The sequence below is a fragment of the Mus musculus genome, chromosome 10 (assembly GCF_000001635.26).
Source record: "Mus musculus strain C57BL/6J chromosome 10, GRCm38.p6 C57BL/6J".
Lineage (NCBI taxonomy): Eukaryota > Metazoa > Chordata > Mammalia > Rodentia > Muridae > Mus > Mus musculus.
Window position 1 is genome coordinate 84,684,646 of NC_000076.6, and position 18,093 is coordinate 84,702,738.

At 44.3% G+C, this 18,093-nt stretch overlaps 1 protein-coding gene across 2 annotated transcripts in view; it reads left to right on the forward strand.

The window, feature by feature from the left end:
• Positions 1–18,093, forward strand: part of Polr3b (polymerase (RNA) III (DNA directed) polypeptide B) — a 104,887-nt gene that overhangs the window by 62,354 nt on the left and 24,440 nt on the right. For both annotated transcript variants that reach the window (XR_380439.4, NM_027423.2), the window contains exons 20-23: positions 8,152–8,361; positions 10,910–11,068; positions 12,304–12,421; positions 14,754–14,896. Coding sequence is in view for 1 of the 2 variants with exons in the window: in NM_027423.2 (NP_081699.1) it covers positions 8,152–8,361; positions 10,910–11,068; positions 12,304–12,421; positions 14,754–14,896 (630 nt within the window). In the remaining variant the exon portion in view is untranslated. The remainder of the gene's footprint in view (positions 1–8,151; positions 8,362–10,909; positions 11,069–12,303; positions 12,422–14,753; positions 14,897–18,093) is intronic.

Below are 18,093 nucleotides of genomic sequence, written 5' to 3' on the forward strand. Positions count from 1 at the left end.
TCTGCACAACTGTCATGAACCTGTGTGCCTAAGTTGTCTGCCTGTGTGACAGTCATGAACCTGTCCTGTTCTTGCAGGTACTCTTGAGTCTCCTACAACTAGTTTCCAAACCCATTTCTTTCCCCTTCTGGTTTATCCATACATCATGTATCTGAGCATCATATATCCACTGAGCAAGACCTGGCAGTCAGATGTCGGGGAAGGAGCCTGAAAACAGACAGGGTCAGACAGAGCTTTCTGCTTACAGGGTATCAGTGCAGCGGGAGAGTCTGCCAGATTACACGAGTAGCTGGGATCTGGGAATTAAGGGAGAGAGAGAGTGTTGGTGTAGGTGGAACTGCACCAAGTCTCAAAAGGGAAGCAGCTTTCAAAGAGGAAACAGGAGCTAGCATCTCACGGGACTCTTGATGCTTGGTGTATCTCTGTGGTAAGAAGATGTAGCGATGTGGTAGAGAATATGTGCTACATGGAGGCAGGTGCAATGCATGAAGCCGAGTCAAAGATCCACCCCATAGACAAGTTTGACTTACAGACTTGTTGAAAATGTTGTTCAGATCCTAGTGAACTTAATGAATCGTCATTCCCAATAAGAGTGTCATTTCTAATCTCAAGGGCTACAGGAGCTGCACTTTCAAGCATTGTGAACCAACAGTAGAGGGGAAGGGTCTGCATTGCCACGTTCAGCCTCTGTCCCTCTTCCCACTGCAGCTGGCCATTAAGAAATCCTGCTACCTCGCTACAGGCAGGAAGTACAGATATTTCTTCCTGAGCTTCATGTGCCCTTTGGCTGGCTATGGAGAGACAGAAAACATTTTATCCTGCCACCGTTTACCTGAGTGGTGTAAGGCCTGGACAGTTGGGAGTAATTCCCAGTAGGAAAGCTGAGCAGTGGCTCATCAGTTTGGCTTGCTATTCATCCTCGGCAGTGTGGGCCGGGGTCCTGCCTGTGCTCCTGACTTGCTAACAAGTTGAAATATACAGTACTGCACCCTATGTGCCATGAAAGGGCTATCACTTCTTTTGGGTTTACCAAACCATTTTGTTTGATGATGTGAATCCCCACTGAAACAATGCACCTTTTGTGTGCAGCCTTCGGCAGAATTAACAAGGCCAATCACTGTATGACTAATGCCACTCATTTTGTTTGAAAATGCAAACAGAAGCACTGGCCATCCTCAGCGTGTGAAACTGCTTTAAAAATAAACGATAGAGTTAAAAGAAGAAAAAATATTTTTATCACAACCCTTCCCACCCCAAAAAATAAAAACCCAACCTTTATTTTATGGCCCCACACGTCTGAAGCCAGTTGGGTTAGCTACCACACACAGTTAAGCAGGATCAGTGTGCACAGAAAGCCAATTCAGTGTCTGTAGAGTTCTTTTGTAGTCTTCTGTGTGAAGGTTTTTTTCCTCGTTTTGTTGTGAGTGTCATTTGCAATTCATTGTCTGTGTTTTCTGAGGTTGGTGTATTCAGCTGCTCTGACCCTGGGTCCTGCACATTTAGCTCCTTGGATACAATCCTCTGACGTTACTGCTGACGCTTGCAAGACAAAAGCCACTGAATATCTTAAGTCATTAAAAAAAAAAAAGCCTTTGTTACTGTTTGTTATTATAAAGCACACCTGACTAGGAAGGAAATCGTAGAGAAGTCATTTAAAGTTGGCACATGCGTGGGCGCACTTCCCTTTGGACACTAAAATAGCTGCAGGAGTACCGTGTAAGATCTGTGTGAAAGACAGGAAAAAGGCCAGGGATAGAGCCAGAGCAGAGACCCAGGTCTGAGGCAAGCCCCGCCCTTTGAGCAGGACTGCACTAGATCCTTTGAGCTCCCTGAGTCCCGACAGCGGGGAACTAAAGGCACTTTAAAGAGGATACATTGCTGAGACTCTTAATCTCAGAGTCTGTGTGGATTTTCCAGTCATGGTTTACTTGTTCGTCTGTTAGTCTGTGCAGAAAGTGAAGGAAGCGGAGGTAAATATTCCAGCCAACCTAGAAGAGGTGCTGTGTCTAACCTCTTTCCCCTTTGATACCAACCCCTTCCTAGTCTCCATCAGAGTGAAACAGCTCTTTTTCTGTTGCCACAAAGAGCTTCACTAAGACCAGTGTGGACCACAGGACCTCAAAGCCTCGCCTCACACATCAGACTAATCCAGCAAGCTGCCTGCAAAGGTGCTTCTTAAATCACAGACACTTTACGAATATAGTTATGAATAAAAGTTCAAGTCCCCCTCAGCACCTCTCACTTCTGCATGTGCTGTAGATGTGGTGACATGGCTCAGAATAGTAAGTCAGATAGACAGCTGGCACCGGTCAGTCTCCAGGCCATGAGCACTGGCTGTGTGCTGGGGCTGCACTGTGAGCTGGCAAGGCTGAGCTCAGAGTCTCCCTCGCATCCTGTCTGTTTTACTAGCTGGCCATCCTCTAGAGGAACACTTTCTCTTCTTTAAAGGATCACTCAGTTGCTATCAGCAAGTTAATGAATATGCATCACGGACCTCCTCCAGCCCTCCCCGCTTCAGCCCCAAATTGCTGAGATTTGAAAAAGAAAACATCTTAGGAGCTGGGACAGCTTCTGGCTTTGTCTTCACAGAGTCTGTTTCTAAGCAGACCATTTCTTCCTGTGTTTAAACTGGAGTAGGATGTCCTGGAATTGAGATGTTTAAAGCACATAGTGTTCAAGAATCCCCATAAAGTTTTGTTAAGTCCAGGCCTCTACCCCACTGTTTTGCAGATCTATTCTTTATTTGTTTAGGAATTTTAAAAAATGGGGGGGAAAGACTTAGCCAATTCTTGATGAGAACTGTTTTTTTTTTTTTAAAGATTTATTTATTTATTATATGTAAGTACACTGTAGTTGTCTTCAGATACACCGGAAGAGGGCACCAGATCTCATTACAGGTGGTTGTGAGCCACCATGTGGTTGCTGGGATTTGAACTTCGGACCTTCGGAAGAGCAGTCGGGTGCCCTTACCCACTGAGCCATCTCACCAGCCCCGATGAGAACTGTTTTTAATCTATTGCTTTGTGTTTGTTTGTTTGTTTGTTTGAATTACTCTAGCTGTTGTAGGCGTGTCCCTGTGGTAGTTCCTGAGATTGAAATACTTCAGTCTTATCTGAGGTCTCCCTGAGCTCAAAGCCCGCTTTGCTAGTCACTCAGGTGGATGAAGTTGCTATACATGCAGCTGCTGCGGGCTACAGCCCGAGTGGCTTAGGTGTACTGCATGGTGACACTGCCTGAGTCACATGCCTGCCTGCCTGCCTGCAGTGCCACTTTCTGAGTACCTGCAGAGGAAGGGGTGTTGCTGGGCATTAGCCCCCAGGGCTTCATTTCCTGCTATCCTGCTCTACTGCTGACCTGTTCCCCCACCTCCCAAGTTTTACACGCATGCATGTGTTTCTTTAAGCATGATAGCAATCCTGTAAGCCTGTGCTTTTCTTTCTGACAAGAAAGCTGAGTGGTTGAGTAGCTTAAACATTGTATCTTATGGAATCTCTTGTAAGACTTATTGAAGTTCTTCTCTACTAAGAACTCCCTTCCTGCCCACATTTCCTGAACTTTTGGGGAGTGTAATCAGGCTAGCTTCTCTGCTACCTTATAGATTATAAACTCATTGAAGATAGGAACTTTCTTTAGTGTTGTATCCTTGTACCTAGTGGTATGATAAATACTTAGTAAATGTTTCTGAAGAAATGAATAACTGGATGGATGGGTGAATGAGTGAGTGTCTCTGTAGTCTAGAGCTGAGTTAGGTGGCACAGGTCTTTAATTCCAGCACTTGGGAGGAAGAGTCAGATGGATCTCTGTGAGTTCTAGGCTAGCCAGGGCTATATAGTGACATTTTGACTCAAAACCAATTAACAAAATCCAGCATCAACCTCTGGCCTCCATACACACATATGTACATGTATAACTACACACAATATGCACACACACACACACACACACACACACACACACACACGGAGTAAGAGAATTTTACACTAAAGAAGAGTAAGCTGAAGAAATAATACAACCTGAATCTGACTTGTTATAAAACTACAACAATAAAGAAAATGTGATATTGATTCAAGGGTGAACATGTGAGTGAATGGAACAGAATTAACAATTGAGAAAAACATGTATGCCTTTATAGGCAGTTGATTCTCTCTTTCTCTGCCCCCCCCTCCCCCCTGGTGTCTTTGTTGAGACAGGGTCTCAGTATGTAGGCTGGCTGGCCTCAAACTCATAGAGATCTGCCTGCCTCTGCCTCCCAGGCATCAGATCAAAGGTGTGTGCCAACCCCCCCCCCAACCCCCCTTCTCCATCTTTGGTCTGAGTTTCTTTACAATCACTATTCCCCTTCTTGAAACACTAAATTATCTTCATAACTAATGTTTGGCTTTTTAAAGAATTTTTAAGACTATGTATGTGACATGAAAGGAAAAAGTGTGTGCGCATGCATGCTGGTGCCCTCAGAAGCAGGGGTCAGAAGGAGTGTGTGCACATGAGTGCTGGTGCCCTCAGAAGCAGGGTTCAGAGCCCTTGGGGCTGTAGTAATTGGTAGTTGTGAACTGCCTGGTGTAGGTCCTCACAACTGAACTCACATCTTCTGAAAGAACAGCAAGTGGTTTTTTTTTAAGGATTTATTTATTAAATATATGTAAGTACACTGTAGCTGACTTCAGACACCCCAGAAGAGGGCATCAGAGCTCATTATGCATGGTTGTGAGCCACCTTGTGGTTGCTGGGATTTGAACTCAGGACCTTCGGAAGAGCAGTCAGTACTATTACCCACTGAGCCATCTCTCCAGCCCATAGCAAGTGCTCTTAACTGCTAAGCCATCTCTCTATCTGGCAAATGATTTTTAATGAAACTGATATGAGTCAACTAAACATTTTAGTTTGTATATCTATGTGTAAGAAAATGAATGTCGATTCCTACCTGATACCATAAAAAAATTAACACAAAATGAGTTATAGTCCTAAATATAAGAGCTAAAAGGTTTACTAACATACCATACAAAGGGTATAAACTATAAGAAAAAAAAAGGATATAAATTGAATTTCTCAAAATTAATTTTTTTTCTCATGAAAGACATCTGGAGGTATGAAAATGCAGGCCACAGAGTAGGAGGAGTCTCCCTACACAGAGGTACCAAACTTATATAAAGAAATCTGGTAATAGACAACCCAGTTAGAAAATGAGCAAAGAAGTCCAAAAGTGTGGCCCTACACAGAGCACACAGAGTGAGTGACACTGTGCTGTCAGACTGCTCAGCAGTGCAAGTGTCTCATCAGTACAAAGTAAAACCACCTTGGTTCTATCCTCGCCCTAGAACAGTGAACTGAAAGGCTGGCGTCCTGCATGTCAGCACAAGTCTCAGGCATTGCCAGTGGAGACAGAGGAAGCTGTAGTCATTCCAGCTAGTTCTTCTGTCTGCAAGCTAAGCAGACCATTACTGTCTTTCGTTGTCTTTGATAGTGACTGGGGTCAAGGGCAAAGAATGAAAGAAAAATTAAATGCTCTCAACTTCATTTTCCCATAAGTACTACTTTATTACATGTTTGGAATATATTCATCTCACCTTAAATTAAAGCACCTTTTCCCTATTTTATTTTACATTTTATACTTTGCTGTGCCTCTGATGACTTAAGAAAGTTATCAAGAAAGTGTGGCTTAGTAAGAAAAAGCATGTCCTGGTAGGAATCAAAGGAAATTACTAGAGAGGATGGTTACAGCAAACAGGACAGTGGCCACAGACCACAGCTCCTGGGTGCCTTTGTGTTAGCCGCATGTGTCGCTTCCCCCAGGGTCTTTTGTGGTGTGCTGTGTGCATGCTGGGCAAGCACTGCCTTGAGCTGCAGCCCTGCCCTGCTTTAAGGAAACTAAAACAGCAGTAAGGACATTTGAGTCTGATTGTGTGCTTATGCAGGCAAGCCTTTTGATTTGATTTATCTAGCTATTTAATAATCATTCATCATTTTTAGAAAACAATTATAGGGATTCGGTGTAAGTGTAAGATTTTGGGGTATAGAAATCTTAGTTTATATGTAGTGTTTTCATATACACGTCTGTTGCGCTTCTAAAAACAATGTGTACAAGTATAGTACACAGGTTTTTTGTTTTTGTTTAAAGGAAAGTTTCCAATGAGTCATAATCCTAGATATGCTAAATGATTTTGCCGTTCCTCCACTAAGTGGTCAGTAGCAATGCTTGAGGATTCTGCTCTGGCCTTGAGAGCCCAGTTTATAGCAGGCTCAGGCTCCACAGCCATTGTGGAGAGACAGCCACTTAGGTTTCCCTGTGGCATGATAATGCTTGTCTCAGTTTCAGAAGACCTGTCTTGGCAGCCTGCTGGGACAGTGCCTGTATCCCCAGCTCAAGCTGCGTCAACTACACAGTTGGAGCTGAAGTCACAACGTAAACTTTAAATGGTTTCATAGAGAGACATAAATGTCTTATCCGTGAGCTGTTATGACCCCAGCAGCAGTCGTAGGCTACAGCAGTGAGTGGCCACCATCAGGTATCCTGTCTGCTTTATTTGTTGTCACTGAAATGACACAAATTGTACTTCCTAGTGCAGTGCAGACTCAACAAAAGGTCCATGAGGTTCAACTTGACTATTGTTTCTCTGCTGACTTTCGCTAAGTTCTGTGAAGACTGAAGCACAGGTGCATCCATGCTCTGGCAAGGAGCACGGTTTCTTCCCTCGAATTCACTTGACATTTCCTGAGCAACCGTAATGAGTTCCTCACTCTGCAGTGCGCCTTCTGCGCGGCTCTTGTCGTTGCCTTTGGTGGTGATTGTCAAGAGTGGCAATTTTTTTTTCCCTGCTCAAGTAGTTGGTTTCAGCCCTGATTTGAGATTGCTATTGATTTTGGGGGGGAGGGAGGAGGGCGGACAGGAGAGGTAGTGCTGGGAATGAAACGCAGGTGAGCCAGTAGCACAAAGATGCAGAAGCTAGAGGAAACGAAATAGAGAGTTTGGGTATCCATCCCCAGGGCTGATGAGAATGTGTGTATGTCACCATAGAGGCCCATGTGTAAAACAAGCAACCCCTCACCACAGTCACTCATGAGTGAAGAATGCTCAGAAGTGAAGGTGATTCAGTAGCCCCCATGAGATCTTACAGCAGGGTAGGTCTCCCATCTCCTCGTTTAAAGTCTCTGTTTTACGGTCAGCTATGTGTCTATGAGCCCAAAGGATGGAAAAACTCTTCTTCTGGAAGGCCATAAATTCCACTGTAGGGTTAAAGTTCAGATTTCACTTGTAGTTAACAATACCCCAGTAACACACCCTTCTAAGGCCTGTAAGGGGAGAAGGCTAAGAAGGAAAGAGCTCACCCTAGCCAGGCAGTGTCCCCCCTCCTCACCCTAGCCAGGCAGTGTCCCCCCTCCTCACCCTAGCCAGGCAGTGTCCCCCCTCCTCACCCTAGCCAGGCCGTGTCCCCCCTCCTCACCCTAGCCAGGCAGTGTCCCCCCTCCTCACCCTAGCCAGGCAGTGTCCTCCCTCCTCCTCCTAGCCAGGCTGCATTTTCACTTCCTTAAGAGAGGGCCCCTAGCCTTTTCCCAAGTGTTCCTAGTGTTTGACAGGTGATGGTCTTTGGAGGTTTTGTTTGTTGGTTAGTTGGTGCTTCATAAATAACAAATTAGCAAGCCCGTGCTTCTCTGCCTTCAGTTGAGATCTTCTTTCCTGATCCATTCTCACTTTTTCTGACATTTAAATCTTTTGTTGTCATTAGTTCTTGCTGTGTGAGCTCTTGCATGTGAAAACCCAGTGTTGCTCAAGTCATCCTAACAGAGCCCAGTGCAGGATTGTGAAGTTAACTTGTGAAATTAACCAGTAACAACGAAAATTATGCAAATAGGATCGATTGCCCTTATTAAGTCCAAAAAAGTTGAAATTGTTTAGATTGTTATTACTCTGATTATATGTTTTCTGGGATTTCAAATATTAGTAACTTTTCTCAGTAATATTTGAAATCCCAGAAAAAAATATAATCAAAGTAATAAAGATGCTTTAGAAAAAATCAATAGCTATATTGTATTATTTTGAAATGTTTAACCTGAGGTTCTCCTCATTTCAGTTAAGTTTAAGTATTTAAACTCACTGCTACCTGATTATTCTACAGGATATAATGGTTGTTTTTGTTTTCTCCAATATCAATAAAGGTACCATTGGCTACAATCAACGGAACAGAATTGATACACTTATGTATCTACTAGCATATCCACAAAAGCCCATGGTTAAAACAAAAACAATCGAGTTGATAGATTTTGAGAAGTTGCCGGCTGGCCAGAACGCAACTGTTGCCGTGATGAGCTACAGCGGCTATGACATTGAGGACGCGCTGGTTTTGAACAAGGCCTCTCTGGACAGAGGTAAGTGAATTCTTAAATACCAGAAGAACTCTTTTGCAGAATTAGATATAGTAAGTGATGATTATAAATATTACTTGGGGTCAGAATGCAGTGCAGGTTCAAAACAATTGAATTTTATACACAAACTGGAGCTGTTGTATCGTTTTATTTAAATTGAGAACTTCCTGTATGAGTACTGTATTTACATCATTGCCACCCATCTTCCTCCCTCCTTCATCGCCCTATCCAGAGTCTTAAATGTTGCTTGTGTGTACATGTGTTTTGGACTGACCACTTGGGATTGACTACTTAGCAGGGAGTCTGTCTGTAAGAAAACTATTTTCCCTCTTGGCAGCCATTGATTGCCTATAGCTCTTAATCTAGGCGTAGAGACTTGTGCATTTCTGCCCACCTTGGCATATCAGCTAGTGTTGTCATTGTGCAGCTCTTGTGTAGCCATTTCCTTGAGGTCTCCTGGGTGTGGTTCACTGCCATGTCGAGAAAACTGTAAGACCTGCTACACTTTTGTGTTGGTTTTGTTTGCTTGCTTTGTTCTTAATGACTGACATTGAAACAATGTATTAAATGTTTAACTTCAGGATCTTTATTTCTTTATTTTACTAGTAACTTGAACATTTCTCATAGAGAATATAATGAGGGGCTTTTTTTCCCCACCAGGAATTAAATAGTATGTGAAAGGTTCATTTTTTTGTGTGTGGGGTAGGGGGTGGGGGGCTGGGGGCTGGGGTGGGGGTTGGTGGGGTGGGGTGTCTGTTTTTAATAAATCTGGTAATACATGCAACAATAAACGTGTTGAGAGGGCAGGTGGGAAGGGCTGTTACTATACAGCTTAAGTGCACAGCCTATGATCCATTTGTTAGCCACATGTCAAAAGCCAGGGATGTACAGAGACACAAACCTTATCTTGTAGTTTTTGTGCTTTTTTTATGCTTCCCTCTTTTAACGTTCTCCTTCCACAGGTCAGCACTGCATGACCTAGCCAGCACCACCTGGTCTGCAGGCTGACTTCTCTATTCAGGCTCTAGCTCCTTCCCTCTCTGGCATATCCACGATGCCTCCCCTTCCCTCTCCCTAGTTGCTAGGCAGCCATAATAGTACTCCTAGACATGTGTCACTGGCATTAATGTTGGCTGCACTGAATTTATGCCCCTTTTTTTTTCAAGTGACAACAGCCATGCTTTGAAACTAGATATTTTCCTTTCTGATTAACTGGTAACGTTGATGGTGGAAATCTGAAGACTTTGTGATGTCTATCAGAAATACAATTTAATGATCAGAGTTTACCCTCTGTTAGCTTTTAAGCTTCCGCCTATAAATAAAATGTCCATTTATGCTTAGAAGAAGCCATGGGATGATTTCGTGCCATTTGGACTCCCATACACTGCAGCGTGTTGTTAATGGCTGTTGAATCACAGCTTCAGATCATGTAATATTAGCAGAGCAGCTGGCCCTCCGAGCTGAGTTTCCCTAGGCTGCACAGGCCACTGGGAGCCATGATGATAAGCAGCACCCGAGACTTGCAGATGACTCCATCTTACATTTTGTTCATCCTACAGTCACTCTCACTTTATAAAAGGGAGGAGGCTTGCTTGCTTGCTTAGCTCTAACCATAAATGCCAGAATCAAAGAAAGGAAGACCTTTCAGGGAGGCTTGACAGAAACTACAACACAGAGAGTTTGTGCTGAGCAGCCTGGCCTGAGACTTGGTGGGGTTGGTCTGTTTTCAGGTGTGCTACCAACTTCCTGAGTGACACTGCTTAATTCTCTGGCCCTCACGCAGAATGCCCAAAGGTGGTTTCTAAGGCCCTTTGCCGTTGTGGTATTTTGTGGCTTTGTGTCACTGTCCTCCAGCATGACCTGTTGGATGGTGTGCTGGAGCATGGCTGTGGGAATCAGTGTTACATAGACAGTTGGCAGAGGAGCAAGAGCCATCCTCATTGTTACTTGGGTTTTGCCGGTAACATTGGTTTTACCAATGGTAAAGTAGTCTGAAGTTTGTGTTTTCATTTTGTTTCTGGAAATGTGTGGTGAAGTGGCTTATTGACCAATGGTAAAGTAGTCTGAAGTTTGTTTTTTCATTTTGTTTCTGGAAATGTGTGGAGAAGTGGCTTATTGACCAATGGTAAAGTAGTCTGAAGTTTGTTTTTTCATTTTGTTTCTGGAAATGTGTGGAGAAGTGGCTTATTGACCAATGGTAAAGTAGTCTGAAGTTTGTTTTTTCATTTTGTTTCTGGAAATGTGTGGTGAAGTGGCTTATTGACCAATGGTAAAGTAGTCTGAAGTTTGTTTTTTCATTTTGTTTCTGGAAATGTGTGGAGAAGTGGCTTATTGACCAATGGTAAAGTAGTCTGAAGTTTGTGTTTTCATTTTGTTTCTGGAAATGTGTGGAGAAGTGGCTTATTGACCAATGGTAAAGTAGTCTGAAGTTTGTGTTTTCATTTTGTTTCTGGAAATGTGTGGAGAAGTGGCTTATTGAGTACCACAAATCCATGTCTTCTCTTAGTTTCATATTACCAGGGATTCTGACCCATTTGGGATTTCATTTCAGGTTTTGGGCGTTGTCTTGTGTATAAAAATGCTAAGTGCACCTTGAAACGATACACCAATCAGACCTTTGATAAGGTGATGGGTCCCATGTTGGATGCTGCTACCAGAAAACCCATCTGGCGACATGAAATTTTAGATGCAGATGGCATTTGTTCTCCAGGTAAAAACCCTTAAAAAATAATGGATTTCAGTGTATAGTTTTTTAAATTGTGAGAGGTACTTAACAGTATTTCTGAATTTTTGATAAACAGGGCAGAAAGTAATCTGTACTGTAATACCCCCATCTACATTCAGCCAGTGTGGTCATTTTCACTGAATTTTCTTCCTATGTTTTTCTATGCATTAAGTGTGTTTTCCCATAGCAAAAATGCATCCTAGGCATAACCTTAAATTACACAAAAGCCACACTTGAAACCATGTTTTGAATCCGGTCTTGACTCTGCATCTATGCTGGTTATTTCTAAATTCACACATTTTGTCTATGGTCTGACTTTGGACTTCCTTTTCCCTAAAGGGAAGGACTTCATTATGATTACAAACGTGTAATGAGTTTGTAATGAGACAGCCCTTGCCTTTGGTCCTACAGGCTAGTGTAGAAGGCAGACATTACATCAGATCACACACAAGCATGTCAGGTTACATCCAGAGTAAGGGATCAGAGAGAGAACCATGAGATCATTGTGTGGCAAGAGGATTTGCCCTGGTGAAGAAGATCTGCACTGTTAGGAAATGCGCTGATGTCTGCAGATGGGTAAGAGGCGTCTGCTAAAGAATCAGAAAACTCCAGTGGAAACCTGTATGAGTGACAGAAGTTTGGTAGCTGAGGTGGTCTGAAAGGAAGACTGCATATTAGGGCTGTGCGGAACACAGGGACCAGCTGAAAAGTCTGGTGTCAGACCAATCATCTTCTGTACGACCCAGCCATAGTTCCGCTCTGCATGGACGGTGCTCTAGGGAACATGAATCTGCCAAGTGTGTGAGTCTCCTTCACTCTGTCTACCTTTGTTTCTTTGGAAATTTTTGTGAAGCTTTAACACAGATCACCATGGCTTTGGAAATAGGCAGGAGAATGGTTATTTAAGTAGCTGTTCCTTAAACTGAAATAGTAGCAAAACCAGAGATTTTATTTTTTCCTTTCCAAGGTAAGCTGGCGGTGGCTTGGTACTGGTTGAGATGTCTACAAACAAGTAGTGCTCCTAACCTACTCTGATAGCCTAAGAGATAGATACGTGAACTCCGTTGACTGGGGTGATGTCTGCCTTGCTGTGTGATCTCCAGTTCTAGTTCATTGGGCTGGGGTTTCACTTGGCATGTAGTGCTCAGTCTGTTTCTGATTCATTACATGAGAAAGGTCAGGTGATGGCGATGTGTTTAATGCTCTTCTCTTTTCTGTAGGTGAGAAAGTGGAAAACAAACAGGTGCTTGTAAACAAGTCCATGCCCACAGTGACACAGATTCCTTTGGAAGGGAGCAACGTGCCACAGCAACCACAGTATAAAGATGTGCCTATCACGTGCGTACTGATAAGACAGAGATGCTTGGAAAAAGAATGAGTGGGGAATTATATGTTATATATAATTATGTGGTAGTTATACCATTTTGAGTTCTATGATATACTTAGATAAAATGTATCATATAGTTACACAGTCTTTATACGCCAAAGAACTAGAAAGAGCAACTTTGGGTACCTTTTCTTACATGAAAACAGTGTGGAATCCTATAGATGGTTTAACCTGCTGAGAGGAGTGGCCCAAACGCACAGGAGTTCTGTGTAGAAGAAACAGCAAGTCCCAGGTTTGGAGGATCAGTGTAGCTTGCTATTGCTAACACATGGGAGGATTTGGAATTCATTCTACAGAGAGGGACACAACCAGATTTGTGTTATAGAAAAAATGCAGCACTGACTACATCACAACATCACCAGTATACTAGGATGGAGCTGTGTTTAGTTAGTTGTTGCCTCACCTGGGTAAAGTATCTAATCCCTTGTTTTCTCTGCATGAGGAAAGAATCAAATGTATTCATCTCTAGATTTCCTCTTGGTTCTAAAATGTAATGGACTATGAAACATTGAGGTGAGCCAGTAGAAGTCACCCAGGATGATATAGAACCGTCTAGGGAAGATGGCTGTTCTGCCTTAGACAAGATAACCTAGGCTAAAGAGAACAGTGGGAAGAGGGTATCATAGGACAACGAAGACTCTCACACAAGAGAACTGCATTTGCTGCCATCATGATAACCACCTACTGTGCTGCTCAGTCTCTGGGCATCCTGTGTGTGAGAGCTTCATCAGCCCTCTCATCCCATGAGCTGTGTTCTCTTAGAAGGTCATTAGACTTTAATGGTGTGGGAACAGAAGCGAGGAAAACATGGGTGCCATCCTGAGCTCACCTGGATGTACTTGGCAGAGGTGGGACTTGAATGCACAGTTTGTCATTGGAACCCTTCTTGAGGGCCGTACTAAATGCAGTGGTGTGAGAGAGAGCCATGAACTTGTTTGTATGTAGGGTAGGAGAGCAGGCAGCTCACTTGGGAATGGTCCATGGTACCAAGTCCCATCAACAGAACTCCTGTGCGGTTACGTGTGTGGGACGCTGTTTCCTCTCTCACCTGATGGAGGCGGGTGCTCAGGACCCATCTTGCCTTCTGCTGGCAAGTTCCTTTCTTTCTTCAAGAAACCTCACTCTGCCATTTGTCTCGTCTTTCCATACATCCACCTGTTTCAAAATCACTTCCTTTTCCTCAGTAGAAGATGTGCTCCGATATGTTTGTCATCTTAGAAGAAAAGTAGATTCTGGGTCCATTCCTAGCTAGCTCCCCTTCTGCTTCTCTCTTTTGGGGGTCTCCCCTGTTGCTGCCTTTCCACCTCTCTCCATCCCACTGAAAGAGCTACAGTGCAGGTGACCAACGGCAGCCTGTGCTCTTTCCAGTTGAGGAGTGTTGTGTTGTGTTATGTTGCTTTGCTGCCCAGGGGGTATGTTAGTTACAGAGGACAGCAGTGAGCCAGCCAATGCCATCGTGCCCTTTGGAGCTCACAGCCTAGTCCAGGAAGAGGGGAACAAACAGATAAGGAAGCCCAGGGTTGGGCAGATTTGCCCGAGTCAGTGACATCTCCTGTTCTAGTCCAGTGGATAGTGTTTCTCTCATCCATGTGGTACCTCTCATGACACCGCAGACAGACCCTCCCCTTGATTTTACTATTAGCACTGCGTTACCATACCCCATCCCCTCCAGTCTAGTTTCCCACAGTCTCCCCTCTTGTGTGGCCTTGTCCTTGTACTGGCTAGTAATGCCTGCCCCTTTCCTGGATATGCTTCCCTACTCGGAGAAGCCTAACCCTCACTCTCTGGCTCTTTACTGATGTGCCCAGAAGGACATCTGCCTGTGGCTGACTCCATGTAAGACCTGAGCCAAACCGTCCAACTCTTGGGAGACTCCTCATGGTGTCTGTTGTATAAAAACTACGAAGCAAGGTGTTTTGAGGACAGCAATAATGTAGTAGGTTGAAGGGCTGTTGCAAAAGTGGTTACGCGCTCCAACCTGAATCTGATCAGCTCTCAAAACTCAGCTCTGCTCTGTGTGACTGTGTGGTCTCTCAGAGCATCGGTTAATGTTGTCTATAATACAGTGATAACCATAAAAATATTACACTATGTCTGCCTCGTAATAAATGTATAAGACTGTAGAAGGAAAATTGTAAAATTTAGATTTAATGTTGGAAATGAGTAACTTTTTAAAGCATGAGAGGAGAATATCAGAGTGTTTTGTGGTAGGATTGAAGAGCGTATGCCATACAGTGACAGCGTGACACAGGACAGTTAGAGGCTGTCTTGTCTTCACATCAGGTACAAAGGTGCGACAGACTCCTACATCGAGAAAGTGATGATCTCTTCCAACGCCGAGGATGCTTTCCTCATCAAGATGCTCCTGAGACAGACGCGGCGCCCAGAGATTGGAGACAAATTCAGCAGTCGCCATGGACAAAAGGGTGAGTGGAACTCCAAGTGTTGCAAGCTGTTTCTCAGATTCCCCTGTTAACATTCACGATTGAGGCCATGACGGTGGGTGTGGTTATCCAGTCATTCACTCATTTCATTTCCTCTGTGCCCAGAATTATACATCGCAGCACCATACCCTTCGAAGTGCATGGGACAAGAATAGTGATTCTTCTTAGGAAAGGCACGTGCTTGAACTATTCTGTGTTCTGTTGGGTCATAGAATCTCGGCGCTAGAAGGTACCTCAGAATTAAATATCCCTTCTTTAACAGATTTGATTACCCTCATTCACTTGCCTGATTATCTAGACGAACAGAATTTGACATGTTAGGAAAATGTCGGTATCCCTTACAAGAATTCACACCGTAAGAGAATGTCCCATTCTGTATGAACCTACACATGTCACATTACTGTCCTGGATAGTTCTATGCCAGCACAAGCTGCAGTCATCTGACAGGACGGGCCCTCAATTGAGGAGATGCCTCCATAAGATCCAGCAGTGAAGTATTTTCTCAGTTAGTGATTGAAATGTAAGCTCCCCTCTGCCCATTGAGGATGCTGCCATCCCTGGACTGGTTCTATAAGAAAGCAGGCTGAGCAAGCCAGTGAGCAGTACCCATCCGTGGCCTCTGCATCAGCTCCTGCCTCCAGGTTCCTGCCCTGTTTGAGTTCCTGTCCTGACTTCCATCAGTGACAAACAGTGATGTGAAAGCAGAAGCCAAATAAACCCTCTCCTCCCCAGCTTGCTTTTTGGTCATGATGTTCATCACAGCAATAGAAACCCCGGCTAAGCTACAGTCCAAGTCCATTTGCTACTGTGTGAAGACTTGGAGACTGATAAGCATGGCAAGCAGAGCTTATCTACTAGGTTCAGTCCCACTGAAGTTACAGAAACACGCCTTTCCAGTCTTACGTGTAGTGAAGCCTTTCTTAGAGCGGATGCTGAATCAGCTCATGGTAAGAGTGTCTGAGTGACCAGGGGAGGGTTGAGGCTCCCTGCAGTTCTCCATGGGTGGGCTGCCTTTGGATTTACCTGGAACACCCTGTGAGTCCACACACAGACAGACAGAGCACCGCTGTCCACATGAACCCTAGTCAGCAAGCGCCATTAGACCGGGGCCTCCGAGTGAAATGTCAGGAAGGCTTTGTGTTGTAGCATTTCCCAAACTGTCAACATGGCAGGGACCAGACTCCCTGGCAGAAGCGCCTTTGGCTCAGTTGTGTGTACAGTGGCCTTAGAGACCCCGTTGGTCTTCGGGCCTCTGACATACATGTTGCTCTGCAAGCTGAAGGGCGTCCTCCCAGGGTGGCTGACCTTTACTTCAGTGAGGACTTTGTCTTCCCAGTTTTCCTTTTCCAGATGCCTTTTAATCCGAGGTAAGACCTCCTGATTAGCCCCCACTCCCTTGACAGTCCTGTCTTATAGTCTTGTCAGATTTATTGAAAAGCCAGGAGGCAAAAAGGGAAGCAGCCAAACAGAAAAATAGGTGACAAAGACTTTAAGAGAGTAGTGAACAACTAGAGCCTTTGGGTGAATATAACTTTACATGCAAGCATGATTTTTATCAGGTAATAAATACACAGTATCTTGTTCCGTGTATTTGTGTTTATGTCTGTATATACAAGCACATCTCTGGCAGTCAGGGGACAGTTTTCAGGGGCCCTGTCCTTCCATCCTGTGCCTTCTGGAGTTCAGACTCAGGTCATCAGACTTGGCAGCCAGCACCTCTGCCTGCTGAGTCATCCCGCCGGCCCACGCACATGATCTGAAAGGTTGGTTTGAAGTGGAGGATTGGGCTGCTGAGATAGTTATGTGGTAGATGACGTCCCTCTGGAGTCCCTGAGCCTACAGCACTGCAAATAGAACAGGAGCCGTGCACTAAAAGGAGACTTGGTTCTCATTTCTCCTCCACCTGTGTCTCCCATAAGCAATCTCGCCCCGTTTATACCATCACCTTTCTAAGTATTCTTAGACATGCTCATTCATTTTACATGCTACTTACTGATTCACACTTAGGTGGATAGGTGGGTTCAGGAACTTACACCTCTCCTCACACCCTACCCACAGTACCCTGCATAAGACTGTTGTGATACTGGGTCATTTAGCTACATAGACAACATTTAATACAAAGTACATAGTCATTAGAGGATGGCTCCTCTGTATGTAAGTTTTTCTCAGTAATAGTTTCCTCTCATCTCTATTTGCTCTTCTGGGCATTACCTATTTGGCTTTATACTGTTCTTGCATACCATCAGCAGATACTTTGTACATCTTTCCTCGGGACCAGTGCTCTATTTAGGGACACACATCTCGCTTTTGGAGCCCCCTTCTTCCTGCTCCAGACTGTGGCATTCACCCTCGGAAGCAGAGCTTCTCAGCAGGATTAGAGCTCAGTGTCTGGTTTGGGAGACAGCTCCACTTATAAGGTACCTGCCGCACAAACAGTGGACCTGAGGTCAGAACCCCAAAACTCATGGGAGAAGAAAAAAAAAACAGAACAAAGCAGGCGTATTAGTGCGCATCATAGTCTCTACACTGAGGAGGGAGAGGAAGGACAAGAGGATCCCTGGGGCGTGCATCAACCAGTTTGACTAAATTGTGGGTTCTACCTTCAGTGAGAAACTCTGACTCAAAAAATATGAGATAAAAACTGAAGACAGCTAATGCTGAGCACACATTCTGGTGAGGTGTGGCTTTAAAATAGTGCTCATGATCCAGCAGAGGCAGAAACTGTCTTATGCCTAGTGCTATTTCTTGAGCCCTGAACAGCTGTTTCACAAGAAGGCTGGGTATGCACTGTAGGACTATATTAAGGCTGCTTTAGCAAGGACCACAGATCCAAGAGGCTCACAGCAGCAATAGATTTTCTTATTATCTTGAGGCTGGCCACCCAAAGGCAAGTGGTAGCAGATACAGGTTCTTCTGAGGCCTTGCTGCTTGGCTTGCAAACTGTCACCTCATTCCACCTCAAATGGCGTGTTTCCCTCTTCACACACATCCCTAGTGTTTGTCTTATCAATATACTAGGCATGTTGGATTAGGGTTCATCTCGGTGATTTCATTCCACTGTAATTACCTCTTTTGTTGTTGTTGTATGAGGGGAGGAGTTTGAAGGTTTTGTTTACTTTTGAGACAGTCTCATTCTATAGCCTTGGCTCAATATGTAGCCCAGGCTAGCCTCAAATTCA